Below are 13,417 nucleotides of genomic sequence, written 5' to 3'. Positions count from 1 at the left end.
AGGATTCCCAAGAATGGGACATGCGGATGCCAAAGAAGAGGGCAGCAAATGACCACTTTGGAGTTCCAGCTGTATCCCCCATAGGTTTAGTAATCCATCCCCTTCCCCAGGGAGACAGCGTCTTTGAGGTGCACATTCACAGGGAAACTGTCTCCTCCTAGAGCTGCCAGAAACATAATACACATATGCCTGTCCTTACGTGTCACCCAGATGTGGTCTAGAAGGGCAGACTTCTCCTCCTGCTTGGCATTGATGGATTTTACTGCTAAAACCAGCTTCTTCCTGTGAAGAGGGTGCTTAATTCCTAGCTCCTGAAATTGAAAGATGAAGACAGATGTTAAATTTCGGCAGGCAGTTTGGCCCTTAGAGGATACTATGTCTGGATGGAGATGTTCCACCTGGATGGCAGTGGAACCCTGCAGTGTCAAGGGATCAATCTGCAACAACAGAGAAAGTCTTGGCCTCCTCTGTCCACTGTCCTGTGTGTGGAGTGGGGGGCGGAAGAGTGGGGGGGGAGCAGGGGCATCACCTCTGCAGGCATTGGTTTGAGGAAAGATGGGAATCTCCTGGCCCAGGGCCCAGCCCTTACCTTTTCCATGTCCTGAGGGGTAGCAGTTAGTAAAGTGTGGCCAGAAGTCACCCACTGCCTCGCAAAGATCACATACTGAGCCAGGCCGAAGTCCTCCAGCCACGCGCACACGCGCTCTGTGCTCCACTGGGCGAAGGGGGCATTGGCATCACTGGGAAGCAGGAAAACAGCACGGGCCTGTCAGTGGGGGGAAACTGAGGCTCCATCCGAACATAACTGAGCCTCACAAGAGAGGAATTGTGTTTTAACAAACAATCCCCACCGTGGGATCTAGTTGAAAAAAATTCCACTACAACACACCCATCTGAGGTGGTCTCCAGAGTTTTCTGTGATAACAGCTGGTCTGAACTGCAAATCTGTAGCTGCTGAGAGCATGGGGCGGTTACACAATCCTTGTGAGGCTGTTTGCATGTGCCGGCATCCACGCACATGTGCACACGTGCCACAGGCTCAGAGTCTTGTCCCGTTAGGACAAAGAGCCACACTGAAGCTTGTTTTCCACAGGGTTCGACACCACTTTTAGGAAAACACTCAGAAAATCAGGAAAAGGAGTCAGTTCTCTAACATAAAAAAACAAAAACAAAAAACAAACTCCAATCAACAACAGCTAATACCTTATTTATTAATGAGACACTAGGGGCATCCACATTAAAGCCAATAAAAAAGCAATGCTTTTTATCAGTACTAATAATACCGGTCTGAGAATTGCAGCCAGTATAAGAAGAGATAAAAAATAAGAAGTGTAGCCATTAGAAAGGTAAAAATAAAAGAAAGCCATCCCTTCCAGATGATACGACTGTCCACCTAGAAGACCCCAGAGACCCCAGTAAGGTGGCTAGTTATAAAATACACACCCACATAGTATTTATAACACACAAATCAACGATTTTTCCATATACCATCAGTGCATAGACACTAACTTTTTTTGTTAAAATAATTTAAAAACTCCACTCATAGCAACCAAAATTATAAAATGTCTGGGAGATGCCTTTACAAAGAACTCGTGGATCCCGTGTCACTGTGTGTGAGGATGGGGGGGTAGGTGGTAACTGTAACATCCAACTGAGCAATATAAAAAGACATGAATAAATGAAGAGCTAGATCGTGTTTCTAGACAGCATGACTGGACATTACAAAGCCATCATTTCTTAGAGACATCAATTTTTCATGTCAAGTGTGAATATTAATGGCACACTTAAAATCCCCATAGAGTGTTTTTTCAGGGGTGAGAGGAAAGAAGTTGACAAAGCAGCTTTATATTCATTTTTAAAAATAAGTGGGGATTTCTGGAATATTAGAAGAGTAGATATTTCAAAAGATTCCTTTCAGGAAAATACCCCTAATGTGCTGGTTAAAGTTTTTTTTTTGAATGCCTAGTTGAGTTGTTAAAGTGAGGGAATTCCTAAGAAAACGCTCTCCCTCCTCCTCCGTGTACCTATAAGCATGGGTGTCGTCCACTTGCATCAAGTGAGAGAGGTTGGGAAGCTCTGCACTAGGAGCCCCCACCTTCCACCTCTGGACTCTCTGGGACATCCAGCCCCTGTCCCCACTCCACCCTGGCCAGGATTTCATACAGTTCTTTGTAGATGGACTGGAGGGAACCTTACCTTTTCTGACCCTTGGGATCTCTTGTCCTAGAGAGCCTTGGCCCTGCAGTTGCCCGGAGCCCACCTCGCCGAAATTCTGCCATCCCCGGCGCATCGGTGTTGAAATTTCCTGACTGAGTTCTTCGGATTCTGTGTGGAGAGGCGCCCACAAAGACTGTGAGGGACAGTCTCAAACAGTGTCATCAGCAACCCCCTCCTACACAGGGCCACACTAGCCAGACCCAGGACTCTTGATGGCACTGCTTCTCAGTGGCTCCCCAGAGGTCAAGGATCATGATCTGTGACAGCTTCTTGGCTAGACCCAAGCCTCAGCTCTAATTCTGCCTGTGATTTACGCCACTCCCTGCGGGAGGGAAAGTGAAGGTTGGTGCCTGGCAGGAGGCCCTGGTTTCTGCTCCATGTCACAGACTGGGGCAGCTGGGCCAGCAGATAGTCAGTTTTCTATCTTCAAAGATGTCTTAAGACACAGGCTGACCCCTAGAAAGGAAGAAATTGGTCTCACATGTGTGTCTCTCCCAAAGCTCATGCGGCTGAGCTGCAGACAATGTGCTCAGGGTGTGTGGAGTGGGTGGGTGCCTAGAATGAATGGCACGTAAGGCAACTGGCTGTGTTTAAGGGGTGCCTTTCATAATTCTTTCTCTGGGCCCTAGAAAAGTCATTCAGGTCCCTGTCTCTGAACATGACCACTCTATGTTCACTGCTGTTCCAACATCTAATTGAACAGAGGTTTATGTAGACTCTGCCCAGTCAAGAATAATATTAATCCCAAGCAATATAATTACAATCATCACCACTGACTTACTTCCCCCAGAATTTCTTGATGCCTTTGGGGCTTCGTTTACCATCTGGTGTCAGGGGAGACTGAGGACCCGACTCAGTACCAGATGACGTGGATGAGAAGTCGTTGGCCACAGTAGTATCATCCCAACCGCTTTCTGTGTCTCCTGAGATTGAAAGTGTGATGATGTGTGAATGAGAAGAAGGGACATGGCCTTCAGACATTTCTCCCCCACACCTGGGCCGTCCTTCAGTGAGAGCTGGGAAGAGTCTGCCCAGCTCTGCCTTCAGGGCAGAACTTCACACCAAGAGCTCGGTAGGGGGCTCGAGCACACTCCAGGTTTCTCTCTGAGGAATTAATGAGTTTAAGGTTTCAAATCTGGGTGAGCTCATGTCTTCAGATTCTCAGGTTTGGGGTCCAAGTACTTGCAGGTAACTCCAACAAGGAGCGTGCTTCCTTTTTCCCAGGGGAGACTGAAGAATGCAGGTGGGAGGGGGGCCTGACCGAGTGCTCAGGAGGGGGTGTTAGGGCAGGGAAACGGGGCATCTCACACTCCACCTCACCTGGAAGGGTACAGTACCTAATACGGGGGCACTGACACTCCGGCCACGGTCTCCAGCCAACCAAGAAGCAGAGAAGCCACATGAAGAAACAAGAGAGGCCCACGTCCAGCCCACCAGGGTTACAGGGAAGCAAAGAAAGAAAGAAGAGTCATCGAGCAAAAGAGAAAACCAAACAGAAAGAAAAAAAATCCCATGAGGAAGGAAGGGGTGAATGGTGACAGCTCAGTCACAGGGGCAGCTCAGGGAGGGGGTTTCATGTGGGAGGACCGAGTGCTCCTGGAGCCACTTCCTGGCAGGCGGGGTGTCCACACACGGGGGAGGAGGGGGAGCGGCAGGGCTGAATACACCAGGCCCCACACAGCCTGTGCAGGCGGCAGGGCTCCCTCAGACTAGAATGTTCAAAGCTGCTGCAAGTCCAAGCCTGGGTCACCAGCACATACTCATTCAAGGGCTTATCTGGAGTTCCTGAAGCCAAAGGCAGAACTGGCCAAGGGCAGAAGCCAACACATGGGCTGGCACAGGGAACAGCCAGGGCTGAGGCGTCAGGGGTAGGGAGAGCTCTGCCAGGACTAGACATTCCCTCCTGGGCCCCATTGATCTGCTGCTGCGGAAAGATGCCTCTTCTGTGTGAAAAGCAGCCAAGACCTCCACGGTTTCCGGTCCTAAGCACCAAAAGGACACCTGTGCACTGACATCCTTGCCTACTGGCCACTGATTCCACTTCTCTAAGGAAATGCTCTCCCTTGGAAGAGCCCATATCATCCTACTGGAATCAGACAGGCTGTAGAAAGGAAGGCAGAGACAGGAAAGGGGGGCCGGGGAGGGGGAGGGTAGAGTGGGGAGTCTCGGAGGGCAGGGAGAGAGGGATGGGAAGGACAGGAAGGGGCTCAAGAGAGGAGGAATGGAAGAAGAGGATAGACAAAGGGGGAGGAATTGCAGCTGGGAAGAAAGGGTGGGTACACAGCCTGGTTTTCTGGGCTCTAAAGTATTTACTGAAGGAAACATCATGCTCAGACAGGGAGCCATGGTCTCTGGAAGTGGTCTGACTTGTCCCATTTCCTCCCTCCCCCCATCATTCTCCAAGTGTGGGCTGCAGTGCTGGGCACAGGATCTTGTGCACTAATCAGAAGTGCCAAGGCCACTGCTCCAGGGGCCACCAACTCAGAGGCCTGGACACTCACTCAGCCTCAGCAGGCTGTTTCCTGCGGGGTCAGGCTGGGAGGCGATGGGAGTAGATTTGGCAGCGTCTCCATTGGGCACGACTCCTGAAAGCTTCCCAGGTAATGTGGGGTATTTATGCTCCGCCAGGAAAGGGCCATCCTGTTGGAAGGAGAGAGAGGTATTGAATCAGCCGGCAGCCTCAGGCTCAAACCCAGGGAGGGAACCTCTGGCTGCAGGAACAACTCCCCGGTCTCCAAGCATCATTTTCACTCAGGCTGACTTAAAGACCCCTCGGAGAGCATTCGGTCCAGGCCAGGAAAAGGGACCAGCGTTCTGAGAAAGGATGAAACTTGCCCAAGGCCACACAGTGAGGCAGGATGGAGGAAAGCCCAAACTCAGGGCTGACTGCAGCTGACTCTAAGAAGTGGAGGCATCTTTTCTCTTATCCTCTTACCCCTTAGAGTTAAGATACTTTAAGGTTACAAAAGCTATAATGTGCTAAACGAAAACACTCTAGCAAGCAACACAACCACATATAGGTGACAGGGAGGTGCATTTAACGTACCTTGGGTTCTCCCATGTGGGAGAGTTTGTTCCCATTGACACTCTGGAATGACAAGGAGGATTTCAGTTATGTAGAGGACAAGAGACCTGTGTTAGTCACAAACAACAGCTCAGGACCAGCTTGAATCTGCAAGGCACATCCCCCCCCCCTCCATCCTTATGTCAGATAATCACCATCCATGGCAGGAAACAGATCACTGTTCAACTCCACAGACAGATGTCCTGGGCAGCTGCCAGTAGTCTGACCAGGAGGAGCGGGAGGCACATGACCATGGGAGCAAAGCTACTGAATGGGCCCGTGGCCCCCGCCACCTCCACCTTTATGGTTTTTTACTCTATTGCCAGGGAGGCCAGTGCACTGCTGGAGACCAAGGAATCCTGGACAGTGGGGCTCAGTGGAGGTGCTCTGTCAGGGCAGGACCCCTTGGTCTCTGATATCCTCGCTCAAGAGCCTGTGACCCTCTCCTCCAGCACAGGGATCATGCACATGGTCAAGGGCTACTCTCATAAGGGGACACAAAGCCCTCCTCATCTTTCCAGACTCTTATGTAAGCTTTTGCTCCAATCTTCTAAATTATCTTGTAGCCCATTTCTAGGGTCATCTCCTTTATTCACATACTGCCTCATTCAGAATCTCCGCAGCACTCCCAGTGCCCTGGGGACACGGGGCCAGTATTCTAGGTCTTCTCGGGCTTGATATGCCTCGTGGTCCTGACCTTACCTCCTCCTGCTCCCCATTTCCCAGGTCCTGCCTGTGCCCACCTCAGTATCTTTCCTCATCAACAGCAGGCAGCATTTCCTGGCTTACCTGGCCTCTAGGATGCCTTGGGCCACACCTGACTGGTTTTCTCAAGTTGTTCATGTAATTCCTGCCTCCCCATTAACTTTATAAAAGCCTCTACAAGGTGGGGGACCAGGACCTCGCCTGTGAGTCCCAACACTGTGCTGGGCACAAGGAAGTAACTCAGGAAACGTATGGAGAGACTGACAGACGGGCTGACCTTATCCACAGGTTCACTTCTCAAGTCTTCTAGACTGCAGGAGAGTTTTTTCTGAGCCCTGGAAAAACACAAAAGAAAGAGTTCCTGGAGAAGGAGGTACATAGTATCATTCACACAGAAGACATTCCAAATGTTTAACCAGTAGTCCATCTTGGGCTTAGGGTCAAGGTCAGGAAAAACCACCCTCTCATCATAACCATTACATTTAAGATGAAACTGGCCCATCTCGGGATAGCCTGGTGGGACAACACATTGGTAAGGGCATGAGAGCATCACTTAAATGCAAATCAAAAGTCCTGGCATTCCTCAAGAATACTCTCAATTCTGTTGCATCAACGTGAGCTGATTGTTTTGTGGTCGTAAAAGATCAATGTCTACAGACTTAAAGAAAGGATAGGTGCCCATACTGCCCTGTCTGACACTCTAAGAGTAATCCAAGGAGGAGGAATTATTTTAGAGTGGAGACAAGCACATCAGCCAGCCCCAGCTCCAAAGCATTACCTGCTAGAATTTTCCAACCCTCTGCTCTGGCTCTGTGTATGCTGACCAGTCTGCTCAGAAAAATTTGCTTTCTCAGGGGCTATTTTGCAGAGAATGGTACCAATTGGATAAAAAAGAGGCAACACCACCTGTGGTCACAAGGGTCACCTTGTGATAAGTCTTGGCAGTGATATTTCTCAGTTCATATGAATAAGTCAGCATTAGTTTGTACATTAGTCTCTTGTAAGTCTGGTCAGTGTGAGTTACTTCCTCCTGAGTGAACTCATAAACGAAATTTCTTATTCTGCTTAACTAAAGACTGGCTAGTTGCCCTCTTTGACACAACCTTTTGCTCTGGGGCTAAAAGGCTCAGGGAAAGTGGCTCTCTGGAAAGTGCGGTTCTCAGAGTGTAGGCTCTGGAGACTCAGCACCAATCTGGAGAAGCTTCCATCATGTCTGTGGCCATCTTCTCCAGATATCTTGGCTGACAGATGGCCTGCTTTTGGCAGTGTAGCTCTGTATCTCCATTACTTGGAAACGTGTTCTAAAGAGCTGACATAGGGAACTAGAAATAGGCTCATTTTAGAGGGAACCAGACAGATGACAGCCAAGCGACCCCACAGACCAGCCCATTATAAGCTCATTGCTATGAGGAACTTTGCCAAAGCAATTGGACCAACTTTCCTGTAGGAGAAATGGCTTTCCCTAGATAGCAAGGCTTGTCACGGGGTTAGAGTCACCCTGAGAGCAGGAAGGACATTCCAGAGGGGCTGACAAAAATGACAGGCACACCTCATGGCATGTCCTCAGCTCTGATGAGCCATGGGAAGGCACAGATGAGTTGAAGCCACCTCTCCTTTGAACAGGTCTTTTCTCAGTGACAATGACCCAGACCCTCAGCCTATGAGAAGGGAAGCTCCTCTGTGGCCAGGGGTGACAGGCACAGTTCATGACTACTCCATGGTTTTGGTTCCATTGTGACCACTGCCGGGACCTGGATTGCTGTCCTGATGGTGGAAGGGCAGGTGTGCCCAGGACATGGTGGTCATGTTCACCATGCATGGCCAGTCCCCACCCTGTCAGGAGCCCCGAGGGGCCTGAGGGCACAGTAGCTCTGGGGAATGCTTGGGCCTACCTGGTTTCCAGTGATTTCTGTGGAAGTGGAGGTGGCCCCACCACAGGAGAGCTACATCTTGGAGGCATCTGCACCAGAAAGAGAAAAGTCACCATAGAACACAGTCAATGGGGACCACCCACCATCCTTTCCCCTTCTTTGGATGACTTCTCTTGGGGAGTTACATTTCTGCCCCTGGATACACCCATGATTGCTACATCAATTCTGGTGCTTTTCTCTTTCAAGATACCAAGGAGATGGGTGTAAATAAACAACCAGCCTCTTCTTCCAGGGCCAAAGTTCACATTCTAGCGGCAGAGTCCTGACAAGAGTTCTGAGACTTGAGTCCCAAGGGCTCTTGCTGCTCCTGTCCTTTCTGAGCTTGGTCCTTCAGCTTTCCTTTCATTCAGTGAGCCACTGCACACCCTTTCAAAAACATTCCTTTTAGGCCTAGGTTAGCCAGAGGTGCTGGCAATGAGCAACAATGCAACTGATATAGTAACTCAACAAACGTGAGCAACATCTACTACCTGCCAAGCCCTGTGCTCAGTGTGGGGCAGACAAGTATGGCGCCAATCCCTACATCATAGCATGGGGATAAAGGAGAGGGAGTGGGAAGGTTAGAAAGGCTTCAGAGGGAAGACGACTTGAGCCGAATCCTGAGAAGTGAGAATGGACTCACCAAGGAGGCAAGAAAGGAAAGAGCTCCACAGGTAGCACGGACATGAGCTAATGGTGGCGCATAAGGACACAGACCCATGACTTCAGTATTAGACTGGCTGTGAAGACCATCTCTTTTCTCTAGAGCTCAGTATCTTTTTGGTCTACTATAGGAAGAGCCCTGGCTTACAGTACAGTTGTTAAAGCCTGGGTTTTTGGTCAAATAAACCTGGCTTCAAGTCAGGGTTCTGCTGCTACTTGCTGAGGAGTAAACGAGGTGAGCCATACACTGCGCATCACAGTGACACACGGAGGTGCTGAGTGCATATCAGTTACTGCTGCCTTATTCTTGCCAGCAATCTGGAATGCTTGCTTTGACTAGGACACTGGGTCACTGGGTGACACTTTTCATCTTTCCTTAATTAAAGGGTTGAGCTGGGCGGCTAAGATCCTCTTCAGTTTGGCTGTTCTGGAGTTTCTTGAACTTTTTAGAAACTAGGTTGAAGCTCCTTCTCTACCTGAGATCTGTGTCTATGAGTTTGCTTATTTGTATCAGAGATTCATATAATAAGACCAGATTTTAAACAAGCAAAAGAAGAGAAAGAAAATCTATATGCTGGTTTCAGGGTCTACAGGGGACGTCTGTGAAGTAGGAACACAGCACTTCAAAACTGGCAGCCATCCCTCTAAATGAGCGAGACCCACCCAATCATTCAACAAATACTTGTTGACTTCTACTGGGTACCACGCATTGTTGCAGGCTCTGGAGAAACAGTGGCAAGTAAAAGCAACAGCACCTTTGGTCTATGCTTACACTCCAGAAAGGAAAGACAAAAAGAAACAAGAAACAAGATTTAAAAAAAAATTCCTTCCCTTGAAAGTCCAGTATCCACTATGCTGTCCCCCCAAGTGGAGCACAGGTCTGGGTCTGAGCCCCTTACTGCCCTCAGGGCTCTCCCCAAGGCTTCTGGGCCACTCCACTGACTTAAATTTTCACCTGTCAAGATTTATACCTGACAGGTGCCCGACTAGATCCTCCCTGTGCTCAGGGTAAGCTCCCAGGGCCCGCTGAAACCTGGGAAGTGAGCCACCCACATCACGGATGGCAACACAGCACCTCTTGTTTAAGTAACTCTTCGGGGCCTTTATTTGTAGTGTTCCACTTCCTGAAACTTCCCTCCAGCTCTTCCTCATTGATTGAGAGATTTCTTTCCAAAGGTCCTGGAAGCATTAATGTAGAAAAGATGATCACTATAGTGTCCTTCGTTTAGAAACCTATAACTGTACCACGAAATTCTAACATTTTTTTTCCATCATGGAGAAAGACTAAGAAATATACACAGGGGCATTAAGAGTGTGATTTGGAAGATTCTTCAGGGTATCTGAGCAACGGCTGCCAAGAAAGTCATTCCAAGGTCAAAGCTCCTGTGTGGAGCAGAGAGAAGGCACCTCATGGTATCCCTCTCCAACCTTCTCACTCCTTGGCCACAGGCAATCAGGTCCTGAGAGTGACTTGACCCAAGATCTCAAAGGATTAGAGAAAACAGGGCATCTACATATGTTTGGGGTGGGGTGGGGTGGGGTGGGGTGGGGTGGGGTGGGGTGGGGTGGGGTGAGAGGGGTGGGGCTTACAGTAGCCCTGGGCAGTGACCAGTCAACCTCAAACCACGTTGGGGCTCAGGTTCTTCCTAAGCTGAGGCAACAGCTCAGCCAGAATCAGAAAGCAGCCCTCGCCTATGAAACAGCTGCTTCCTTGGGATCTGTGATGAGCCCCGGTCAATGGTGTGAACAAGGCGGGCAGCCTGGCACATGCCCCACTGTGCCCATAAGAGCATGAATGCTGCCTGCATGTTGCATTCAGTCTGGGCAACACTTATGAAATGCAAACAGCTCTCCCTGCCCTGTGACTTCCTGTGGGAACCTAGGCACCTAGAGGCTCAAGAAAGCCTCCCCAAGTCCCTGAGAGTCTGCGGGGAGTTTCACGTGCTCCAAGTGGCGGGCAAGCTCTGATACCCAATAAGTGCACTGAAATGATTTTTGATCCAGGTTTGACTCCCTTCACTGACTCTCTAATGGGCCCGGGAAGATGCTCAGGAGATCCTCCAAGGGTGGGGGTTCCCAAGGGTTCGATGCAAAGGCCTCATTTCTTGGTGGTCTGGATAGTCCCTGAGAGTTCTGAACTGAGTGCCATTTGACAAAATTTCTGGAAACCTTAGCTGCCAATTTCCTGCAGTTCGGGGCAGTCTGACCAGTTCCATTCCCCAGCAGAGAGTTGTCCCCAAATGAAGATGAATCTTCGGTGGGACTGCCCCTGGATTTAACATTGTAGTTGGAATACCTCTGAGGGAAAAGAGGGCTCTTACCTTGAGTTGCCATCACGATCTCCTTCACCCTCCGGTACTGGTTCAGCAGCCCCGCGAGCTCCTCTATCCGACGGTCCTGTCACAGTGCGAGAGCAGACTCAAGTGTAAACACCAGCACTGGCACCTCCACGGGGCTCCTCGGGGGGCCCAGGCTATGTTCTGCGCCTACTGAGAGGAGGTGCCATGTGGAGCCTGTGGAGCATTGCAAAGGGAAACGAGGTGTCCAGGCCCTTCCCAGAGCCTGGGTTCTCTGTGGGCTGCAGCCACTCTTGCCTTTCTTTGAAGACAGTCCAATCTCCAACCATAAAACAGTCCCTTCTTGACACAGCCTTGAGGAGCTGAAACAGTTGCAGAAGCTGGAAACTCTCTGTCCCCTACCATCCTGACATAACCATTCAAATCGTCCTCCTGGTCCAAGTGTTCTTCTCTGGAGCTACACACACACACACACACACACGACTAAAATAAAACGGTTTATTTATCCCAATATCCTTGCCTGTTCCTTAGGAGTCTGAGGTTCCTTACACAACAGAGGACATTCCCAGAGGGATTGTTTCTTTCAGCAAAGGCCTAGGGGCTCAGAAAGCCACACAGATTCTGGAGAAAGACAAACTTGGGCATAAACTCTAGCTCTACCATCTACTGTTACCTGACCTTGGGCAAAACTACTAAAATATGTTGTCTGTTTCCTCATCTGGGCCAACAACACTGCATGCTGCCCGGGGTCTATGATGGCTCTATTGCTGGATCATGCATGTGAGAGGTGGGTGGACTGATCTCGAGCTTTTCTAGGAGCCTAAGCAACAGCTATGACATTGGCAGTAACCACAGAGGTATTTTCCCCTCCAGACCAGCATGAACAGGCTTGGCTTTAATCTGCCTTTGAGAGATTCCATTTAGGCAAAGTTCCCAGACATCAAAGCCAAAAACGGGTGGCTGAGGTCTAGTCTCTAGGAAGCAGAAGCCACTCTCCAGACACATTCCTGAGTCAATGGCTTGATGGGCGTGTCCATGTCCAAAATATCAGAGACCAGCAGGGACCAAACAGAGCCAGGGATGTCAGCAGGGAAAAGACAGGGCTGCCCAATGACCGTCTTACCTTATCTTCATTGGCAATAATCAAAGTTTCCATCCCAATTTTCAGACGTTGAATTTCTTGGTCTAAAAGAATTTAGGTGTGGAAAGAATTATTTATATAAATGCAAACAGCTACCCCCACATGCTAAGATGTTCCTCAAGTGAAAACTTGAGGACTTTCTGTGTGAACAAATTACCCACTGGCTTAGTTACTTCTTTAAAGAGCCCATAATGGTGTCTGGCATAGACTTCAGTCTCATTAAATATTTGTTGGACTAATTAAAGAGTGAACCTATCATTTTGTCTTCCCTTTATAGGCATTTGTGAGGGGGAAACAAAATGCTATTTACTCAAAGGTGACAGAGAAAAATCTTTCACAACCAGCATTTCACAAGCATATACTTTACAACTTGAGTAGGCATGTGCCTGGGCTCCTAGACTTAGAGAAAGGCATACAGCCCGGCCGGGCGTGGCTCGGCGGTTGAGCATCGACCTAGGATCCAGGAGATCACGGTTCGATTCCCGGTCAGGGCACATGCCTGGGTTGTGGGCTCGATCCCCAGTAGGGGGCATGCAGGAGGCAGCCGATCAATGACTCTCTCATCATTGATGTTTCTCTCTCTCTCTCCCCTTCTCCCTTCCACTCTCTGAAATCAATAAAAATATATTTAAAAAAGAAAAAAAAAAGAAAAGAGAAAGGCATGCAGTCCCATGGATTGTAGCAGAGAATTTAAAATAAGGGGGACGGGGGGGGGGGGTTGTCTACAGTTGAATGGAGACTGGAAAAGAATGGTTAGGCAAAAGAGTTGATAACTTGGCTTAATTTAAAATGGTATAGTCAGAACTAACAAATGTCTCAACACATCTTTGAATATATTAAAACCAAGTCTACTGTTAAGGAAAACAATCTTGTTTCGTCATACGTCTACAGGGTTTCCCAGTGCACTGAGGGATCTGTTTCAGTCAGTGGTAGACGGTTCACAGCTTTCTCTCACTTTGGACCAAACAGGGACTCTCCTCACTTCTTCCCAAACTGGTCTGGGGACCCAGGTCAGAGGCCAATGCCTAAAGGAGATGGAGGTAATTCTGCCAAATATTTGGAGGTCTAGGAATTGACACATAGTTGGAATTTCCAAAAAGGGACACAACCATACCCAAACTGGGTACTGCGAAGAGAATAGGGGCGTCTGTATAAGAAAAGTACAGGGGACAAGGGAACAAAGGTATAGGCACCCCATTTGCCTTTAGGACTCCTGCTATATCCAAGAACAGGAAGAACAGATGTATGTTCTTTGTCTAAATAGCTGTAGGGCCTCATCTTCAGAAGGAAGTGCAGAGTGCTTGCCCATTCTCTTAGGCTCCTGGCAGCTGAAGATCAGCTCTGCAGCCCAGCACGTGGGGAGAGCAGTAAGCTCCGTACGAAGACTGCCACACCTTGATGCTGTGGGCAGCAAATGACC

General features: G+C 49.2%; 1 protein-coding gene across 7 annotated transcripts in view; it reads right to left on the bottom strand.

The window, feature by feature from the left end:
• PPFIBP2 (PPFIA binding protein 2) overlaps nucleotides 1-13,417 on the bottom strand; it is a 111,070-nt gene that overhangs the window by 8,208 nt on the left and 89,445 nt on the right. For all 7 annotated transcript variants that reach the window (XM_081152938.1, XM_081152940.1, XM_081152939.1 and 4 more), the window contains 11 exons: nucleotides 11,980-12,041; nucleotides 10,881-10,956; nucleotides 9,635-9,738; nucleotides 7,879-7,946; nucleotides 6,264-6,321; nucleotides 5,264-5,305; nucleotides 4,719-4,857; nucleotides 2,999-3,140; nucleotides 2,197-2,325; nucleotides 590-740; nucleotides 200-311 (listed from right to left, as the gene is read on the bottom strand). In XM_081152938.1, coding sequence (XP_081009064.1) covers nucleotides 200-311; nucleotides 590-740; nucleotides 2,197-2,325; nucleotides 2,999-3,140; nucleotides 4,719-4,857; nucleotides 5,264-5,305; nucleotides 6,264-6,321; nucleotides 7,879-7,946; nucleotides 9,635-9,738; nucleotides 10,881-10,956; nucleotides 11,980-12,041 — 1,083 coding nt within the window. The remainder of the gene's footprint in view (nucleotides 1-199; nucleotides 312-589; nucleotides 741-2,196; nucleotides 2,326-2,998; nucleotides 3,141-4,718; nucleotides 4,858-5,263; nucleotides 5,306-6,263; nucleotides 6,322-7,878; nucleotides 7,947-9,634; nucleotides 9,739-10,880; nucleotides 10,957-11,979; nucleotides 12,042-13,417) is intronic.

Source organism: Miniopterus schreibersii, assembly GCF_964146895.1.
Source record: "Miniopterus schreibersii genome assembly, chromosome: 12".
Classification (NCBI taxonomy): domain Eukaryota; kingdom Metazoa; phylum Chordata; class Mammalia; order Chiroptera; family Miniopteridae; genus Miniopterus; species Miniopterus schreibersii.
The sequence above is the reverse complement of the archived record's forward strand: the minus strand, read 5'-3'. Positions and strand labels throughout refer to the sequence as shown.